The sequence below is a fragment of the Rhinoraja longicauda genome, chromosome 2 (assembly GCF_053455715.1).
Source record: "Rhinoraja longicauda isolate Sanriku21f chromosome 2, sRhiLon1.1, whole genome shotgun sequence".
In the NCBI taxonomy this organism is placed as follows: Eukaryota; Metazoa; Chordata; class Chondrichthyes; order Rajiformes; family Arhynchobatidae; genus Rhinoraja; species Rhinoraja longicauda.
In genome coordinates this window covers 49,960,965-49,978,602 of record NC_135954.1, presented here as the reverse complement: position 1 = coordinate 49,978,602, position 17,638 = coordinate 49,960,965, and the positions used below count along the sequence as shown (strand labels likewise).

The 17,638-nt window shown below is 39.3% G+C and overlaps 1 protein-coding gene across 1 annotated transcript in view; it reads left to right on the top strand.

The window, feature by feature from the left end:
• LOC144609539 (uncharacterized) overlaps positions 1 to 17,638 on the top strand; it is a 233,413-nt gene that overhangs the window by 127,662 nt on the left and 88,113 nt on the right. Inside the window, exons 30-34 of the mRNA XM_078428046.1 lie at positions 508 to 618; positions 1,783 to 1,873; positions 3,477 to 3,653; positions 7,151 to 7,472; positions 16,482 to 16,596. Coding sequence (XP_078284172.1) covers positions 508 to 618; positions 1,783 to 1,873; positions 3,477 to 3,653; positions 7,151 to 7,472; positions 16,482 to 16,596 — 816 coding nt within the window. The remainder of the gene's footprint in view (positions 1 to 507; positions 619 to 1,782; positions 1,874 to 3,476; positions 3,654 to 7,150; positions 7,473 to 16,481; positions 16,597 to 17,638) is intronic.

Genomic DNA, 17,638 nt, shown 5'->3' with positions numbered 1-17,638 from the left:
CCTCCAGAATGTCAAATGATCAACTTCGACAAGGTAGCAATGTGCAATATTGAGCAATGAAATTTTTAGTTTGTTGAGCTTGCAGAATAGCAGTCAGATATTAGGCTCAAATGAGCACTTACTGGAGCTGCATTAGATTCTACTGAGGTACAAGGCCTTGGATACCCTCTGTACTATGCCTCCATACAATCAGTAACCTGGTGTATTAGTTATTACAACGTTGAAAAATGTCCTCAGTGGCCAGTATGATTCCACAAGTCAACTCCTCCTCTTCAACCAAAGATAGACACAAAATATTAGAACAACTCAACGGGTCACGCAGCATCTCTGGAGAAAAGGAATAGGTGACATTTTGGGTCGGAACCCTCCCCTGACCTCCTCTTCAACCTATTGCTGCCTCAAGATATTCAAAATTTCCAAATGATCCTTTAACTAATTTCATGTTACAAGTTTCTGAGCCATGTTGTTGCAATTCTTCTCAGTGTTTTACCACTGTATTTTATCCAGGCTGATGAGATACTGGAAACAGTTGAACTCCTGAAGACGTATTCAGAAGCATGGTTGACAGCTGTGGATCTTTTATCTGTTCCAGATAACCCTATGTTGAATCAACTTCAGGCAAGTAAAAAGTAACGCTACTCTATTTAAGAAAAAAGAAAGGGGAAATGTCTATTTGAATGTTTAATTCATTTTTCAGAATCTTGTAACTTGCCTTGAGTTATAGTTTTGAATAGAAATTTTGTTCTAAAAGCTGTTTATGGATAGGATAGGTTTAGAGGGATATGGACCAAATGCAGGCAGGTGGGATTCATGTAGATGGGGCATGTGATTGGCGTGGGAAAGTTGGGCTGAAGGGCTTGTTTCCATGGCGTATGACTCTATGACTATGAATGTTAATGTGATATGTGAAACTTCAAAGCAATTAGTATCAGTGCTAATATTAGTGTCAGTTAAATCTTATGATAAAAATGAAATTAGCAAACAATTAATCAATTTTTGAAGGTATATTGAATATCAAACCAGCAGTAAAAAAAAATTCCACGACTTATGTACCAAGCAATCAAGGATGAACTTCAACTCCTGATAAGAGTATTGCTTTTCCTTCAAACTGCTTTGGGATCTTTTTGAACCATTAGAACAGCCAAGCAGGATGTCAACATATTTCTGGCATATATTCCCTATTTTTAAAATATCTTATCTTATTTTCATATTTATATCATAAACATAATTATAATCAAAATATAGTTTCCTTTACATTATCTCGTGATTTGATTGTTATAACAGAAATATTTTGCTAGAACTATTTCTCATATTTTTTTATGACATAGTAATTGTTATAGCAAACTATTTCAGTCCATTGAATCTATGCCATGTGTCAGAATAATCTCATCAGTCCTATTCCCCCACTTATTTCCCTGTAACATACTCTATTTTGCATGCCCATCAATTCCCCCAAATTCCTTCCACCCACTTCCACGAGTGATAATTTACAGTGGCCAATTAAAGATGAGGAAGGAAACCAGAGCATTCAGCGGGAACTCATGCAGTCACCGGGGAAATTTACTAGTTTGACATGGTCAACAAAAGAGGTCTGGATCTAACCGAAGTTGCTGATGTTTGTGGCAGCAATACTGACAGGTGTGCCACTGAGTCACCCTAAAGATCACCTTGTCATTGTTCTTAACAATATATTCCTATTTCAAGCCAATTATGTGCCAGTTTGAGTATCCATTTGACTCAAATTATGCACAAGATTAACATAATTGTTTTTCTTTGTTGTAGGAGGCTTTGCAAAATAATTTTGTACGCAATTTCATTGAGAGCCAAACGAATATTAATGTTGAAGATCTTTTGAAAACATTGGAGGATTATGGTATAGTTTTGATTTTGTGGCTGCCTTTGATTTGTGCTGTGTTGCCTGCGTCTATGTTTTTACACCAAACCCATGTGTGAATTTTATTCCTTGGATACTCAATCTCTCAGAAGCGTGAAACATTTTGCTGAGATGTTTGCATACCTATCTGCTGTATCTAACTTAGGGCTGTCCTGGGATCATTCTGTTCACTCAAGGCTCTCAATATAAGTGCCAACTGCTATATGGTGGGAAAAGAAAGCAATAAGTTTAAAATACAATTCTTTTAGGTTTAGGGGGATATCTAAAGGGATAAGGATTCTTCCACAGAATATCAGAAAATGCCTGATAGAGTGGTAATGTGCATAGTTTGTGAGGTGATCTGCTTCTTCTGCAGCTTATATAGGGCTTCTGTGTATCCCCGTGCCTGGGCTTTGGTTTTGCAAAATGTATTCTCCATGCTCCTTCTCCATTTTGAGCAGACATGGGCTGGAGGTATAGTGCAGATGTTATAATTCTCCAAGGAAGCATTAAGCACATTCTTGAATCTTTTTCTCTATCTGCATGGTAACTTCTACTGGTGACAGAGCTAGGAGTTGAGTGCCTGCATCATGAGTCTAGTATTAGCATTTGGACAACATGGCCTTCACAACATAACCAACTAAGTGTAATTAGAACCTCAGTGTTTCAGATGTTGGCCTGCGAGAGAAATCGAATGTCTTTGATTATCCTTTCAGTGAACTTTTGCAGTGACAATACTGGCAATACTTTTCCAGTTCATTGAGATGCCTATTGTAGGTAGTTCAGGTCTCAGAAATAAATAGGATGGCATGGATCATGGCGGCCCATTAAATCATAAGTCTGAGGTCTAGATCTTCAACTCACTTGAATACCTTAATTTGTAAATGCGTCTCAATTGAAATAGGTGGATGTGGGACAGGCTAAGAAGATGGTGGTTGCAACGGAATGTTTTTGGCTTGTCGCTTCTCAGATGAGTTGGTTGATATTAGGCGAAATAACAGGCACCACAGTTGGCAAGGGACAAAAGATGTCAGAGTTCCTAAGTTAACCACAATTCGTTAATTCCTGATGAAAGTATGTTTAGTTTAGTTAAGAAATACAGTGTGGAAAGAGGCCCTTTGGCCCACAGAGTCCACACTGACCATCAATCACCAGTTAACGCCAGTGTTATCCCACTTAAGCATCTACTCCCTGCACAAACGGGGTAACTTTCAGAGGCCAATTAACATACAAACTCGCACATCTTTGGAAATGGGAGGAAACTGGTATACCCAGGGAAAACCCATGCTGCCACAGGGAGAACATACAAATTCTATGCAAATAGCACCCGAGGTCACGATTGATCCCGGGTGTAGCAACAGCTCTACCACTGTGCTTATGTGTGTGGGTGACATTTGAATCAAGATCAACCATAACTTTATATTCTCCACAATGTAATACCAAGCAAATACTTTCCAGGTTCTCATATTTAGAAAAGGATTCTAGCAACTGGTCTGAAGAGCTGTCTTGCTAGATGAATCAGTGTTTGCAAAGCAAGAAAAGGAGAAAAACTATGATGTTTAAACTGTGTCAGATTTAAGCATGAAAACTTTCTGTTTTACAGAGCATGTGAAGAATATTACTCTAAACGATCCAGCCGCAAAACAGGTCACTATTCTCTCAGAGTTGCTGCAAAACATCTCCAAATGCATATCAATTAACCGCTTCATACCTCTGAAATCAGAAGAAGACTTGGAGGAAAAAGTAAATGAGCTAATGGCAGATAACACCTTCCTAGCTAGTAAGTATTGTGGGTTTTTTTCAGGGTAGGTTTGGGAAACGGGGCGAAAGCGTTAAGATTTTATCTGACTCTATGACTCTTTGATTCTGTTGATTTTTTTCAGTAGACTCTATTAAGGGAGCGTCTACTGTTGATATTTTCTAATTGATAGTATTCATCCTCTATTAATTCCTTTAATGATTGCAATTGAATTTAGTATAGGTAAAAGCCAAACATGTTGATCCAATAATGTGGGATTAAAATATGTGAATGCATAATATGTGGAATTTTTCTTTACTATTTTATTAGAGATATTAAATCAATTATAATAAAAAAACAAGTTAACACTATTTCAATAGCAAACAAGGGAGGAATTTGACCTAGAATATTATTGGTGCCTGCAGAGTGACTCAGGCAGTTCCTGTGCAGCAGGCAAATAAATGCTTTGTTTGTGGGCCCACAGCTAGGAATATTAAGTAGTGCACAATGTCCAGGGCCTCATTAGGTACCAAATCGGCCTTTCTTTCACAGGTTCTGAACTGGCAGAATGTGTAAAGGACATCTGAGAGCCTTTGCAACCTCTTAGTTTATTGTCACATGTACCGAGGTACAGTGAAAAGCTTTTGTTGTACTACGTGACAATAAACTAGAACTAAACTAGGATGCTTTCATGGTCATCTTCCAAGATCCTTTAGATTTTTTGAGCTAAGAGGATGCAAAGGCTCTCAGATGTCCCTTGCACATTCTGTTAGGTTTACAGATACATCCATTTAAACGCCGAGGTTCGCAAATATAAGAAATGGACACATATTTTCAGTTTTCTCATTGGAAGATGTCAAGTGATTTATTTCAGCCAGCATTTAGAATATTACTTTGCTAGGTTAATCTATACCAAGATAGAACTCCAATCAAGATAACATTAGTGAGCACCCAGCAGTAAATGGGTGATATCAGAGATGAGGCATTGCTTTTCTTAATTTCTTAGCATCCAGTAATGCATTGTTAAAAAAATAATATACTGACAAGTCTTTAACTGTGTCATTCCATTGAAAATTGCTGTAATTGTTGTTAAATGTATTGGAATAAAGATTTAAAACTTCTTTAAAATAGGGCTGAAAAGCATTAAATAAATTGAAATAAATACAAAATTGGAAATTTGAAATAAATACAGAGAATGCAGGAAATACACAGCAGTCCAGCAATATCTATGGTCAGAAAATTAATTCTCATTGGAACCGGAAAAGTGAAAAACAACAGCATTTTATATTGTAGAGAGAGGGAGATGTGGAGAGATAGAGGGAATATCTGTGAAAGGATGGAGACTCTGGGTGACACATATGTTTCTAGTGCTAAGTAAAAGATGATGCTAAATGCATAGATTTCAGCTAAACCATCAAGAGAAGGTGTAAATGGGAGGCAATTAGTAAAGGCAGAAGAGGAGAAAAAGAGAACAAAAGAGAGAGAAAAATACTGGAACTGTGAGATGCAGGTCACAGCAGTTGCTGGATATCTGAAATAAAACAGAATTCTGGTGATACTCAGAAGAACAGGTATCATCTGTGAAGTAAGACAATGGAAATTAATGTTAAAAATGGATGACCATATATTAAAAATGGCCAATTCTGACAAAATAGGGAAGGCTGGATATCTGAAATTGTTGCTAATGAGTTGGAGTTTGATTGAGTTTAATCCAAACCAATGTGAGGTGATTCATTTTGGAAATACTAATGAGGTCAGGGCAAGAATCAAGAATGGGGAGGGGTCTTAGGCAGATTGAGGAACAGAGGACCTTATAGTACATAGATCCTGGCAACACAAGTGGATATCATGAGAAGGAAGGCATATGGGATAATGGCCTTCATTAGTTGACATTGAATACAGAAATAGGGAAGTTACATTCCAAGTTTATGAAAGTGCTGTTCTTTGAGCTTGCAACGGGGCTCAATGCAAGATGCCTCAATGCAAGAGGCCAAAGACAGAAGAGAAAGAATGAGATCAAAAATTAAAGTGGCAGCGAGCTGGAAAGTCAGGGTCACCTTTGTGGGCTGATCAGAGTGTTTTCCAAAATGCTCACTCAATTGTTATTTGGTTTCTTAAATTAGAGGAGACTGCATTGCAAAAAATGAATGCAAAACTAAAGTACAAATGAATTGCAGTTTGCCACATTGTTGCCCTTTGATATGTAACACAACATTTTGTCATTTGCCACACATTAATATCAAACAATTACATTTTTTTACGTCTTCAACCTGTAAGAAAATACCTTTGCAGAAATCGGTAATCCTCTGCTACTCAAAAGGGTGCATTGTTTAAACCAGTGGGATTTACCAGAATTAGTTAAACATTGAGATCTCACTAAACACCATAAAAATAATGGCAGATTTTGGTGCATTGCTTGCACTCATCATTGGATACCCTTAGGGGAAAAGCAAGGAGAGACAATTCTAGGATGGGCTTCACCCAGTTAAGCAAGCAGCCAGTACATTCGATACGTCGAGAAGGATCAACCATTCTGCTTATTCTCACTAAAAACTGAGTCTTGTGCTTGTAATCATGTATTGTCTTTCTGCTGATTGGTTAGCACACACCAAAAGCTTTTCAAGGTACCTCAGTACACCTGACAATAACTAAACTAAACAACTGGAGGTCCCCAGCAATTACTCTTCAGGTATTGTGGTATAAAAATTGCACTTGGAATCCTACAAGCATTGCAGGACCACCTCGTTCTATATTTGTGCAGCTATGCTTTTTTCATACTTTAATTGGGCAAACTACTTCCTCGGTAACAGGCTCACCTGAAAATTACAGGCCACAGAAAGGATGACAGAAGTGCCTCTGTTTTGTAACTGTCCATAAGAATGAAATTGTCACCAAGTATTATCAATAGAGTCATAGTGTCATACAGCATGGAAACAGCCCTTCGGCCCAACTTGCCCATGCCAACCAACATGCCTCATCAACACTAGTCCTATCTGCCTGCGTTTGGTCCATGTCCTTCTAAACCTATTCAAATGTCCAAACGTGTTGATAGTATCTGCCTTGGCTACCTCCTCTGGCAGCTCGTTCTATATACCTACCAACCTTTGTGTAAAAGAAAGTTGGCTCTCACGTGCCTATTAAATCTTTCCCCCTCTCACTTTAAATCTATGTCCTCTGGTTGTTGTTCCCCTGGTCTGGGTTAAAGACTCTGCTCACTTACCTACCTATTCCTCTCATGATCAGATAGACCTCTATGAAATCACCCCTCATCCTCCTGCACTCCAAGGAATAAAGTCCTAGCCTGGTCAACCTCTCTGTAAAGCTCAGGCCCTTGAGTCCTGGCAACATCCTTGTAAAAGCAGGATTGTTAGTATGATTTCCAACAGTGAAGGTATTTAGTATTGAGATTTGCCATTCTGGAAGTATACAAGACTGCAATTAATAGTTTTCAGACAAGTGTAAACAAAATGTTCTGATGACTAAACTGAAAATACTTAAGAACCTATTTCTAAGGATGTGTTGGGCTACTATCTTTTCAGGTGTATTATTTGATGTTGATGATGATAATGATGACAACACCTCGAGAAGGGCACGATCATTATCCTCCCCACTTCCATCTCAACTGAAGTACACTATTCGGACCAACATTCTGCACAGCGTGAGAACAGATTTGCTGCAAAGCCCCAAATGGATATCTGAGCCCAAAAGGTTTCCAACAGAAAGCAGCCGCTACAACCTTATCTTTATTCCACTGCAAGATATGATTGAGCGAGCGTTTATTGAAGTGCAGACTGGTCAAGATATTTCTAGTACTGCAGTACAGGTGGTAGGAATGCCATATCCCTGCCACAAAAATGATCAGTAAGTTGGCTGACACAGCCTTAATTTCTAGGAATCTTTACTTGATATTTACTTAGAAATCTCGGTATCTTTACCAGGCAGTGGTGCCTGAGTGTTTACAACTTACCTATTTGGAAAACTTAGTGCATCTTATCAAATCCTGTAAGAGCTTGCAATTAAGAAAGTTTCTTTCTGGCACATTTAATTATTGTGGGAGTTTTTTAAAGCTGGAATTTAAACACAAGGAACAATTTGTCAGGAAAGTAAACAAAGTGTATTTTGTATTTGGTTATTTAAGGAGTTTTTGAAGAAGGGAAGTAGGGAAAATTCAGCGAAATATAGGTTGGTGAGCCTCACATTATCATTATTATTATTATTATTACTTGTCATTGCAGTGGTGCATACAACAAAATTCAGGCGCACTGCCTGAGCGGAGCTCAAATATACAAGATAAAAACTAACAATAAATTAACAGTAAAAGAGTGAGAAAAAAACAAAACTATACATACACTCACGTGCACACACTGTGACACACACACACACACACACACAGATTCACACATTATGCCTACGTGACCCTTATCAGAACTTAAGATATTGCACTCAGAAAGTCATTGTCAGAATATAAGATATTGCACAGAATAGTATTATAAAAATAAATATTTAAAATGAATATATCAGTATTGCACAGCGGTAGGTATTGTACCGTATATAAATATTGTCTATGGGGGGGTGTACTTTCAGTGCAGAATTCAGTGTGGTGATGGCCTTAGGGAAGAAACTATTTGTTAGTCTTGTGGTGTGCGCTTTGATGGACCTGTAGTGCTTTCCTGAGGGCAGTAGGGCAAACAAGTGATGGGCAGGGTGAGATGGGTCCTTTAGGATGCAGGATGCCTTCTGCAGGTAACGGGAGCTATGGATGTCTCCCAGGGCAGGCAGATGTGTGTTGGTGATCTTCTGGGCTGTGTTGATGACTCTCTGCAGAGCCTTCTTGTCAGCTACTGAACTGTTGCCATAGCACACCAGGATCCCATGTGTTAAGCTACACATCAATGGCAGTGAAGCTTTTGGAGAGAATTGTTTGGGATCAGATTTTCACCTTTTTTGAAGAGAACCGGTTAATTAGTGACAATCATCATGGCTTTCTACACAGCAGGTCATGTCTTACTAACTTCATAAGATTATGTGATAGGAGCAGAATCAGGCTATTCAGCCCATAACGTCAACTCCACCATTCAATCATGGTTGATCTATCGCTCCCTCCTAACCATATCCTCCTGCCTTTTCTCCATAACCTCTGACACCCATATCCTGCCTTCTCTCCATAACCTTTGACACTTGATCGAGTTTTTTGAGGAGGTGATGAAAGTGATCAATGAAGGTGGTGGATGTTGTCCACATGCATTTTAGTAAGACATTTGATGAACTCCCCCATGGTAGGCTGATCCAGAACATTACGATGCATGGGATTAACAGTGACGTGGTTGTTTGGAGCCAGAACTGCCTTACTGATGAAAGATGGAGGGTTGGGGTGGGAGGACAATATTCAGGATGGAGGTCTGTATCCAGTGGAGTTCCGCAAGGATCTGTGCTGGGACTGGTGTTGTTTGTGATATATATAAAAGTCTTGGACGGACATAGATGGGTTGGTTAGTAAGTTTGCAAATGTCACCAAGATTGCTGGAGCCTCGAGCTATGAGAAAGGTTGTCAAAGCCTGCAGTGGGATAGATCAGCTACAGAGATGTGTGGAGAAATGGCAGATGGAGTTTAGTCAGAGCAAGTGTGAGGTATTGCACTTTAGGAGATCAAATGTAAGGGGAAAATATATAATTAATGTGATGACCCTTAATAGCATTGATGTACAGAGAGATTTTGGGGCTCAAGTCCATAACTCCCTGAAAGTGGCAACATAAGTAGATAGAGTGATAAAGAAGGCATATGGTATGCCTGCTTTCATAGATCGGGACTTTGAGTATAAGTGTCAGGAAGTCATGATACAGTTTTATAGGACTTTGGTTAGACCACATAAAAAATGTTGCATGCAGTTCTGGTTGCTCCATTACAGGAAGGGAGTAGAGGCTTTGGAAAGGGTGCAGAAGGGCTTTACCAGAATGATGCCTGGATTAGGAGGTCATAGCTACAGGACAAGGTTGGAGAAACTTGCTTTCTCTGGAATGCCAGAGGTTGTAGGGACAAGCATATTAAATTATGAAAGGCATAGATCGGATAGACAGTCAAAACCTTTTTACCCAGGCTGGAAAAATCAAATAGTGGAGCGCATAGCTTTAAGATGAGAAGGGCTCAGGTTAAAGGAGATGTAAGGAGTACTATCATCCATTATATGGTGAAGTAAAGGTGTACTTCATACCATTCTGTTTCATTAAGAGTTCAAATAAAATGTGCAAAATAGAAGAATATTGTCCAAAACTACAACTAGTTGAAAGTCAAGATGTGAGAATTAAAAAAAAAAAGTCTGATAATAGAGGACCCAATGTCTTTAGCCTTCATGCATTTCCAATTACTATATGTGGGTATTATGGTTTGTATTCTTTTTGCTCCAATGCCATATTTTTATGTAATGATGTTAATATTGCAAAATGTAGGTGGCACAGTGTCACAACTGGTAGAACTACGATACTGCCTCACAGCTCCAGCGACATGGGTTCATTCCTGAACTCCAGTGCTGTCTGAGTCGAATTTGTATGATCTCCATATGACCATGTGAATTTTTACCAGGTGCCCTGGTTTCCTCCCATTTCTAAAAATGTACATGGCAGGTTAATTGGTCACTGTAAATGATTCCAAGTTTGTTTGTAGTTTCATGATTGAATCTGCGATGGTGAAGAAGTTGATGTTACTGGGGAGAATAAAATGCGTTAGGGCAGTATTAGTGTGTTCTAAATTGGTCTTCGATGGTCAGCACAAACTCAGTTCCGAATTACCTGTTTCCATGCTGCATCTCGATGTGATCCATTGGCTCTGTGTGGTAAAAACCTAGCATTGTACTCAGATTGTCATACCTTCTGCAATGTTCTTGGGTTTCTTTGTCTTAACAATAGCAATTACTTTTTCTTTGACCAGTTGAAATCTTTTTGTAGATTCATTTGGACTAAGATAAACAACTTCTTTCTCTACAAAGACATACATGCTTGTTTTAAACTTTGTGTTACATAGAAACATAGAAAATAGGTGCAGGGGAGGCCATTCGGCCCTTCGAGCCAGCACTGCCATTCATTGTGATCATGGCTGATCATCCCTAATCAATAACCCGTGCCTGCCTTCTCCCCATATCCCTTGATTCCACTAGCCCCTAGAGCTCTATCTAACTCTCTCTTAAATCCATCCAGTGATTTGGCTTCCACTGCCCTCTGTAGCAGAGAATTCCACAAATTCACAACTCTCTGGGTGAAAAAGTTTTTTCTCACCTCAGTTTTAAATGGCCTCCCCTTTATTCTAAGACTGTGGCCCCTGGTTCTGGACTCGCCCAATATTGGGAACATTTTTCCTGCATCTAGCTTGTCCAGTTATAATTTTATATGTTTCTATAAGATCCCCTCTCATCCTTCTAAACTCCAGTGAATACAAGCCTAGTCTTTTCAATCTTTCCTCATATGTCAGTCCCGGCATCCCAGGGATCAATCTCGTGAACCTACGTTGCACTGCCTCAATTACAAGGATGTCCTTCCTCAAATTAGGAGACCAAAACTGTATACAATACTCCAGATTTGGTCTTACCAGGGCCCTATACAACGGCAGAACCTCTTTACTCCTATACTGAAATCCTCTTGTTATGAAGGCCAACATTCCATTAGCTTTCTTCACTGCCTGCTGTACCTGCATGTCAACTTTCAGTGTCTGGTGTACAAGGACACCCAGGTCTCGCTGCACCTCCCCCTTACCTAACCTAACTCCATTGAGATAATAATCTACCTCCTCGTTTTTGCCGCCAAAGTGGATAACCTCACATTTATCTATATTATACTGCATCTGCCCACTCACTCAACATGTCCAGGTCACCCTGCAACCTCCTAACATCCTCTTCACAGTTTACACTGCCACCCAGCTTTGTGTCATCCGCAAACTTGCTAGTGTTCATTTGTGCCTGAAAACAGTATTTGAAGTTTTCATTCTTCAGTTTGTGAGGCTGTTGGTACATAATTCTCAAATGCTCAGATAATTGATTTCTGGAAGTTTTGTGTATGAACACAAAACCAATGAATATTAATTGTAAAATGGTGCTGATACTCCTTATCCACATTCAACTTAAAATTAGAATGTGGCTGAGTATCTGGATCATCAATTACCTGGCTTGATGTCGCCTTGTAATCACCACATTGTCAAACTATTCCATTTGATGAAGCCAGTCATTGTAGCTTGCCTTTGCGATAACTGTGTTCTAGTCTAATCTATCTTTTCTTCATTTTTGTTGTTATTCAATGCTTATGGAACAGTTTGAGGTGAGTAGAGGATTGGCTTTATTCCTGCCTTGCAATGAATTTATGCATTATAAAATATAGTAACTGTGTAGTTATCTTTAAATATTTATACAATTTTGAAGTATTCATACTCCCTTCAGTACAGCTTCAATTTTCTGATCCAGTCTTTGCCCATCACCGTTGGTTGATTGGTACAATAATCTACTGCCATGGGTAATGATATTTGCTGATTCTGATCCAAGATTATACCTGATCCAAAATCATCAATATTTATTCTGAATATGTTTTTGAGTTTACTACACTGTTCATCAGTGATATTTGGCTGAGCTAACAGTATATTCTCATGCCTAATTAAGCAATCTTCTGCCATGACAAAGCTCATGGTGATGCAGTGATACCTCTGTCTTGAAGTTACTCTGCTTTTCAACATTGCTTCTGGTGATCTTAATCCAGTATATGGGTCAAGGAAAGAACATTCATGTCGCGGCCCTGTTTCCACCAATCTTTCCCCCACTATGCACAAGAAGCGCAATATGTTATTATATGCAGATGCCAAGAAGTGTTTTCGGCTCAGGCTGAGCGATTTCTAATCTTGAAATGTGGACTCAATAAGAAAAATCCAGTATAAATCTAAATCTCCATTATTATTCTCGCCTCAATGCACTGTAGATGTTCTCTGTAGCTTTTTGATTCAAAATTCTTCCCCTCTGTGAAGACATTAAACCACTGGAGTTGCTTTGGGCTTAGACTTGGATATTGAAGACACGTACTGATTTTTCTGACAGCTAAAACCTCTTTGCTTATTTTAAATTGATATAAGTATAGTGGGCAGCTTTTGTTGAACCTACAGCAGCTTTCCAAGCCAGCCTCCCCCTTAACGGGCCCCTACATGCATTGAATTGTTTAGGAGCTGTAGCCTTCACTACCACTGTGATGAAAGTTATTTTCTATTTTTGTTGTCTGGCATTAGAAAATATTCTTTGGTATTTATCATCATTACTTCCATACATGGTCCATGTGACAACAAACTGACCTTGAAACCTTGAACCTTGATATTGCAATGTTGTCCTTAACATCAGAGTTCCTGTCATTTCAGTGCCAATTTAGTTTAAACACCATCCTCCCGATTCATTGAATGACATAATTGCAATGCCCTTCTTAATCTAATTTACATTTTATTGAACCCATTGTGAGTGTAGACACTGCAATCTCTGCATTATCTATTTAGCTTCATGCTTCTCTTCAATGGCCAGTCCTTGTCCAAAGTATTCACCCAGAGGCCTGCAAGCCAGATAGATCCCCCTTCCCTTGGAAAGTTTTGGCTGGTATTCATCTCTGTGGATGCTATTTAGAGTCATAGAGTCATACAGATCCTTCGGCCTAACTTGCCCATACCGACCAACATGCCCCATCTACACTAGTCCCACCTGCCCGAGTTTGGCCATATCCCTTCAAACCTATTGTACCCATGTACCTGTCTAAATGCTTCTTAAACGTTGTGATAGTACCTGCCTCAACTACCTCCTCTGGTATCTCGCCCACCACCCTTTGTATAAAAAAGTTACCCCTCGGGTTCCCTATTTAATCTTTCCCTCCGCATTTTAAATCTCTGTTCTCTGGTTCTCGATTCCCCTGCTCAGGGCAAAAGACTGTGTGTTTACCCAATCTATTCCTCTCGTGTACACCTCTACGAGATCACCCCTCATCCTCCTACGCACCAAGGACTAAAGTCATAGCCTGCTCAACCTCTCCTTATAGCTCAGGCGCTCGAGACCTGGCAACATCCTCGTAAATCTTCCCTGCACCCTTTCCAGCTTGACAACATATTTCCGATAATATGGTGACCAAAACTGAACACAATACTCGAAATGTGGACACACCAGTGTCTTGTACAACTGCAGCAATGTGTCAAAAGCCTTTTTGACCACACTATCTACCTGTAATGCCACTTTCAAGGCACTATATAGCGGCACTCCTAGATCCCTCTGCTCTGCAACATTTCCAAGAACCCTACCATTCATGGTATAGGCCCTGCCCATGTTAGACTTCCCAAAATGTAACACCTCATATTTCTCTAAATTAAATTCTATCAACCATTCCTCAGCCCCCCTGCCCAATTGATCAAGATCCTGCTGCTACTTTTGACAACCATCTTCTCTATCTACAATACCACTTTTATGTAATCTACAACCTTGCTAACCATGCTATGTATGTTCTCATCCAAATCATTGATATCGATGACAAACAACAATGGGCCCAGGACCGAACCCTGAGGCACACCACTCGTCATAGAACTCCAGTTGGACAAACAACCTTCCACCATCACCCTCTGCTTCCTTCTATTAAGCCAATCTTCTATCCATTCAACTACCTCTCCTTGGGTCCCATGCACTGTAGCCTTCCAGAGCAGCCTACCATGCGGAACCTTTGTTGTGGAGAGGATGTTTCCACTAGTGGGAGAGTCTAGGACCAGAAGTCATAGTCTCAGAATAAAAGGCCGCTCCTTTAGGAAGGAGATGAGAAGGAATTCCTGTAGTCAGAGGGTGGTGAATCTGTGGAATTAATTGCTACAGAAGGCTATGGAGGCCAGGTCAATGGAGATTTTTAAGGCAGAAAGATGGATTCTTGATTAATACAGGTGTCAGGGGTTATGGGAAGAAGACAGGAGAATGGGGTTGAGAGGGAGAGATAGATCATCCATGATTGAATGGCGGAGTAAACTTGATGGGCTGAATGGCCTAATTCAGCTCCAATCACATGAACTAATGAATTTATGAACGTGAATGCCTTGTTGAAATTCACATACAACGTCTACAGCTCTGCCCTCATCAACCTTTTTGGTCATGAACTTACCCAAGGCTTGTTGCTAGTATGCTCAACTAGGTTACTATTGTATAGGAAGGAACTGCAGATGCTGGTTTACACCAAAGATAGGTACAAAATGCTGGAGTAACAGCGGGTCAGGCAGCATCTCTGGGGAAAAGGAATAGGTGACGTTTTGGGTGGAGACTATTCTTCAGACTGAGAGTCAGGGGAAAGCGAAACTAGAGATATGGAAAAGTACAAACTAGACAACTAGAGATATGAAAATATGGAGCCCACAATGGTCAATTGTTGCCTGTGAAGAAGGTGATGACAATTGGATACAAACAGTGAAACAGCAGGATGACAGTGAAACTAGTAGGATGACTAGGTTGGGGTTACTATTGTATTAGATTGCCTCAGAATCCTTTTATAAACATGGGCAATATTCTATGCACTTTTGTTACGCATTTGTGGGTTCATATTCTATCTACGTGGTGTTAGTGATGTTTCGGAGACAGGGAATAAACATTGGCTTTCTCTAACTGCACAGCATGCCCGTATTTATCATTCGTCTTTGTCAAACAAGTATATATATTAACCATCCTGCTACTAACGGTGATATTCATGATCAAGAATGTTTGATGCTTTTATCATATCGATGAGATGAGGAAATGTTATACTTGCATCATTCTGATGAAAATAAAATTCTCAAAAATTAAAGGAACCATTTTATTTCAATATTCAAATTTATAAAATCTGTTATTTGCTGGTGGCTGCATCACACCTTAAACTTAAACATATTAAACTTATAGAAATGCTCCCTTAATATAAGAACATAAAACAAAAATAGAACAGGAGCAGCTTGCTCTGTCATTGAGCAAGATCATTGCTGATTTTCAATCTCAAACATAATTTCCCTTGAATTCTATAATAGTCACATATCTATTGATCTGCTTTGAATCCAATCAGTGATTAAGACCACAATCTCTGAATAGAGAGTTCCAAACATTTACCACCCTTTGAGTGAAGAAATTTCAGACCCGAACCTTATTTCACCACTGCGACGCGACTTCGAGAATCCTCAGTCAGGGTAAATATCCTCCCCTGCATTGATTTTGTTGAGCTCAGTAAGATTTATTTACATTTCAAAAGATCACCTCTCATTCTTTTAAACAATAGCAAGGCCCAAGCTACACAGTCATTCCCCGCATGACAAACCTGCCCTCCCGAAAACCAGATTGCTGAATCTTTGTTGCACTCTCTCTATAGTAAGTATATAATTTTTAAAGTAGGGTGACTATACTTGTACACAATGCTCCAGGTGCAATGTCAAAAATCGCAAGAATGTTTATTTGTCCTATGCACCAGTTGGCAACTGGAACAATGGAATTCTTAATTGCTGCAGCTTTACAGGCACGTATGATGCAACAACAACAGCAACAATAAATATAAACTATATTATCAGATATTCCAAGTAAACCCAACCATGAAAGTGCAATCGTAGTAGTTCAAAGTCCATAATGGTTTGGTGCTGAGGTAGAAATGTGGTTAGGGCTATGCAGAAGAGTTGGAGAACTAAATAGTTGATGGGAAGAAGCTGTTTGCAAACAGCTGGAAGTAATGGTCTGTATCTTCCTGATGGTAGCAGCGAGAAGAGAGTATGGCCATGGTAGTGTGAGTCTTCTAAATAACAAAAGTTGAATTCTGAAATGTGCCATGTCGTGTCTGTTGGGACTAATCATGCATTCTTGTACAATTCAATTATTCTAACACAATCTTTCCTGACAGGTTTCTCAACAACATAGGCTTTTTTCTTCCATTGCTAATGATGCTGGCGTGGTTGATTTCCATGGCTTCCCTGGTGCGGAAACTTGTGTTTGAAAAGGAGCTTAGACTGGAAGAGGTAATTAAAGATATGGAGCTCCTGAGATTATGTTTTGTCTGTTGTGCAAGAAATTCACCTGAGACTTTTAGTGAAAACTGCTAAGTTCATTAATATGGTTGAAAGTAAGTTAAAAACATGAATTTAAATATTTTGAGGACTATCCTGTGAAGCAGGTGAAAATCATGATTGCATATGCTTTATGGCCATAAAATGCACATTGTACGATCAAATCACCAGGTATAATTTCCTGTGTCCAATTTCTCACCACCCAACCTACTTGTAAGCCCACTGGCTGTTAACGTGGCTGAGCTGGCATCCAAATGTACGGGGCATGTGCCAACAAATCGCCTATATGTTTCTTACACACACCAATAGGAGGCCAAATATCTCTTTCAATATCATATTATATATAAACAAACTGGGCTGAAGATGTCATGATCTTGCATATGCCAAACTGGCAAAATGTTGACATCACTCCACTTTCTTCAATTTGCTGGTATTGTATAGATGGGTCTGATAGCCAGCCAGGAGACCCTCAGATCTCCATCAAATTAAAGTATTTTTTTCATTTATTTTGGTCATTTTAAGGTATTTGTAAAGTAGCCAAAATATGGTAATTTTTATCAAAAATGTATTTCAAAACAACAATCTGTTGACCATTGCTACATATACTATATATTTGTGCCAATGTGTCATATTCTATTTCCAGAATCTATTCTAATTACTGCAATTGAAGAAAGGCATAGTGAAATACATGAATCTAATATAGATAGGTTATGAAAGATGAGGATGTGGCGATCTTTGACTCAGAATTAAGCAATGTCCCAATCTGATCTTGATATCAATGTTGAGTATTTGGTTTATGTGAACTCTATTTCCAGGGTGGGCATTGCCTTCCTTCAATTGTCCCAGCAATGTTGTGTCTGGTTCATTTAACTGGCCCCTATTAAGGGCTGAACATTCCAGATTTCTCCTTTAAAAAAACAGTGTGCTAAAGAATCTCAGCCAGTCTGGCAGAATCTCTGGATAACATGGATAGGTGATGTTTTGGGTTGGGACC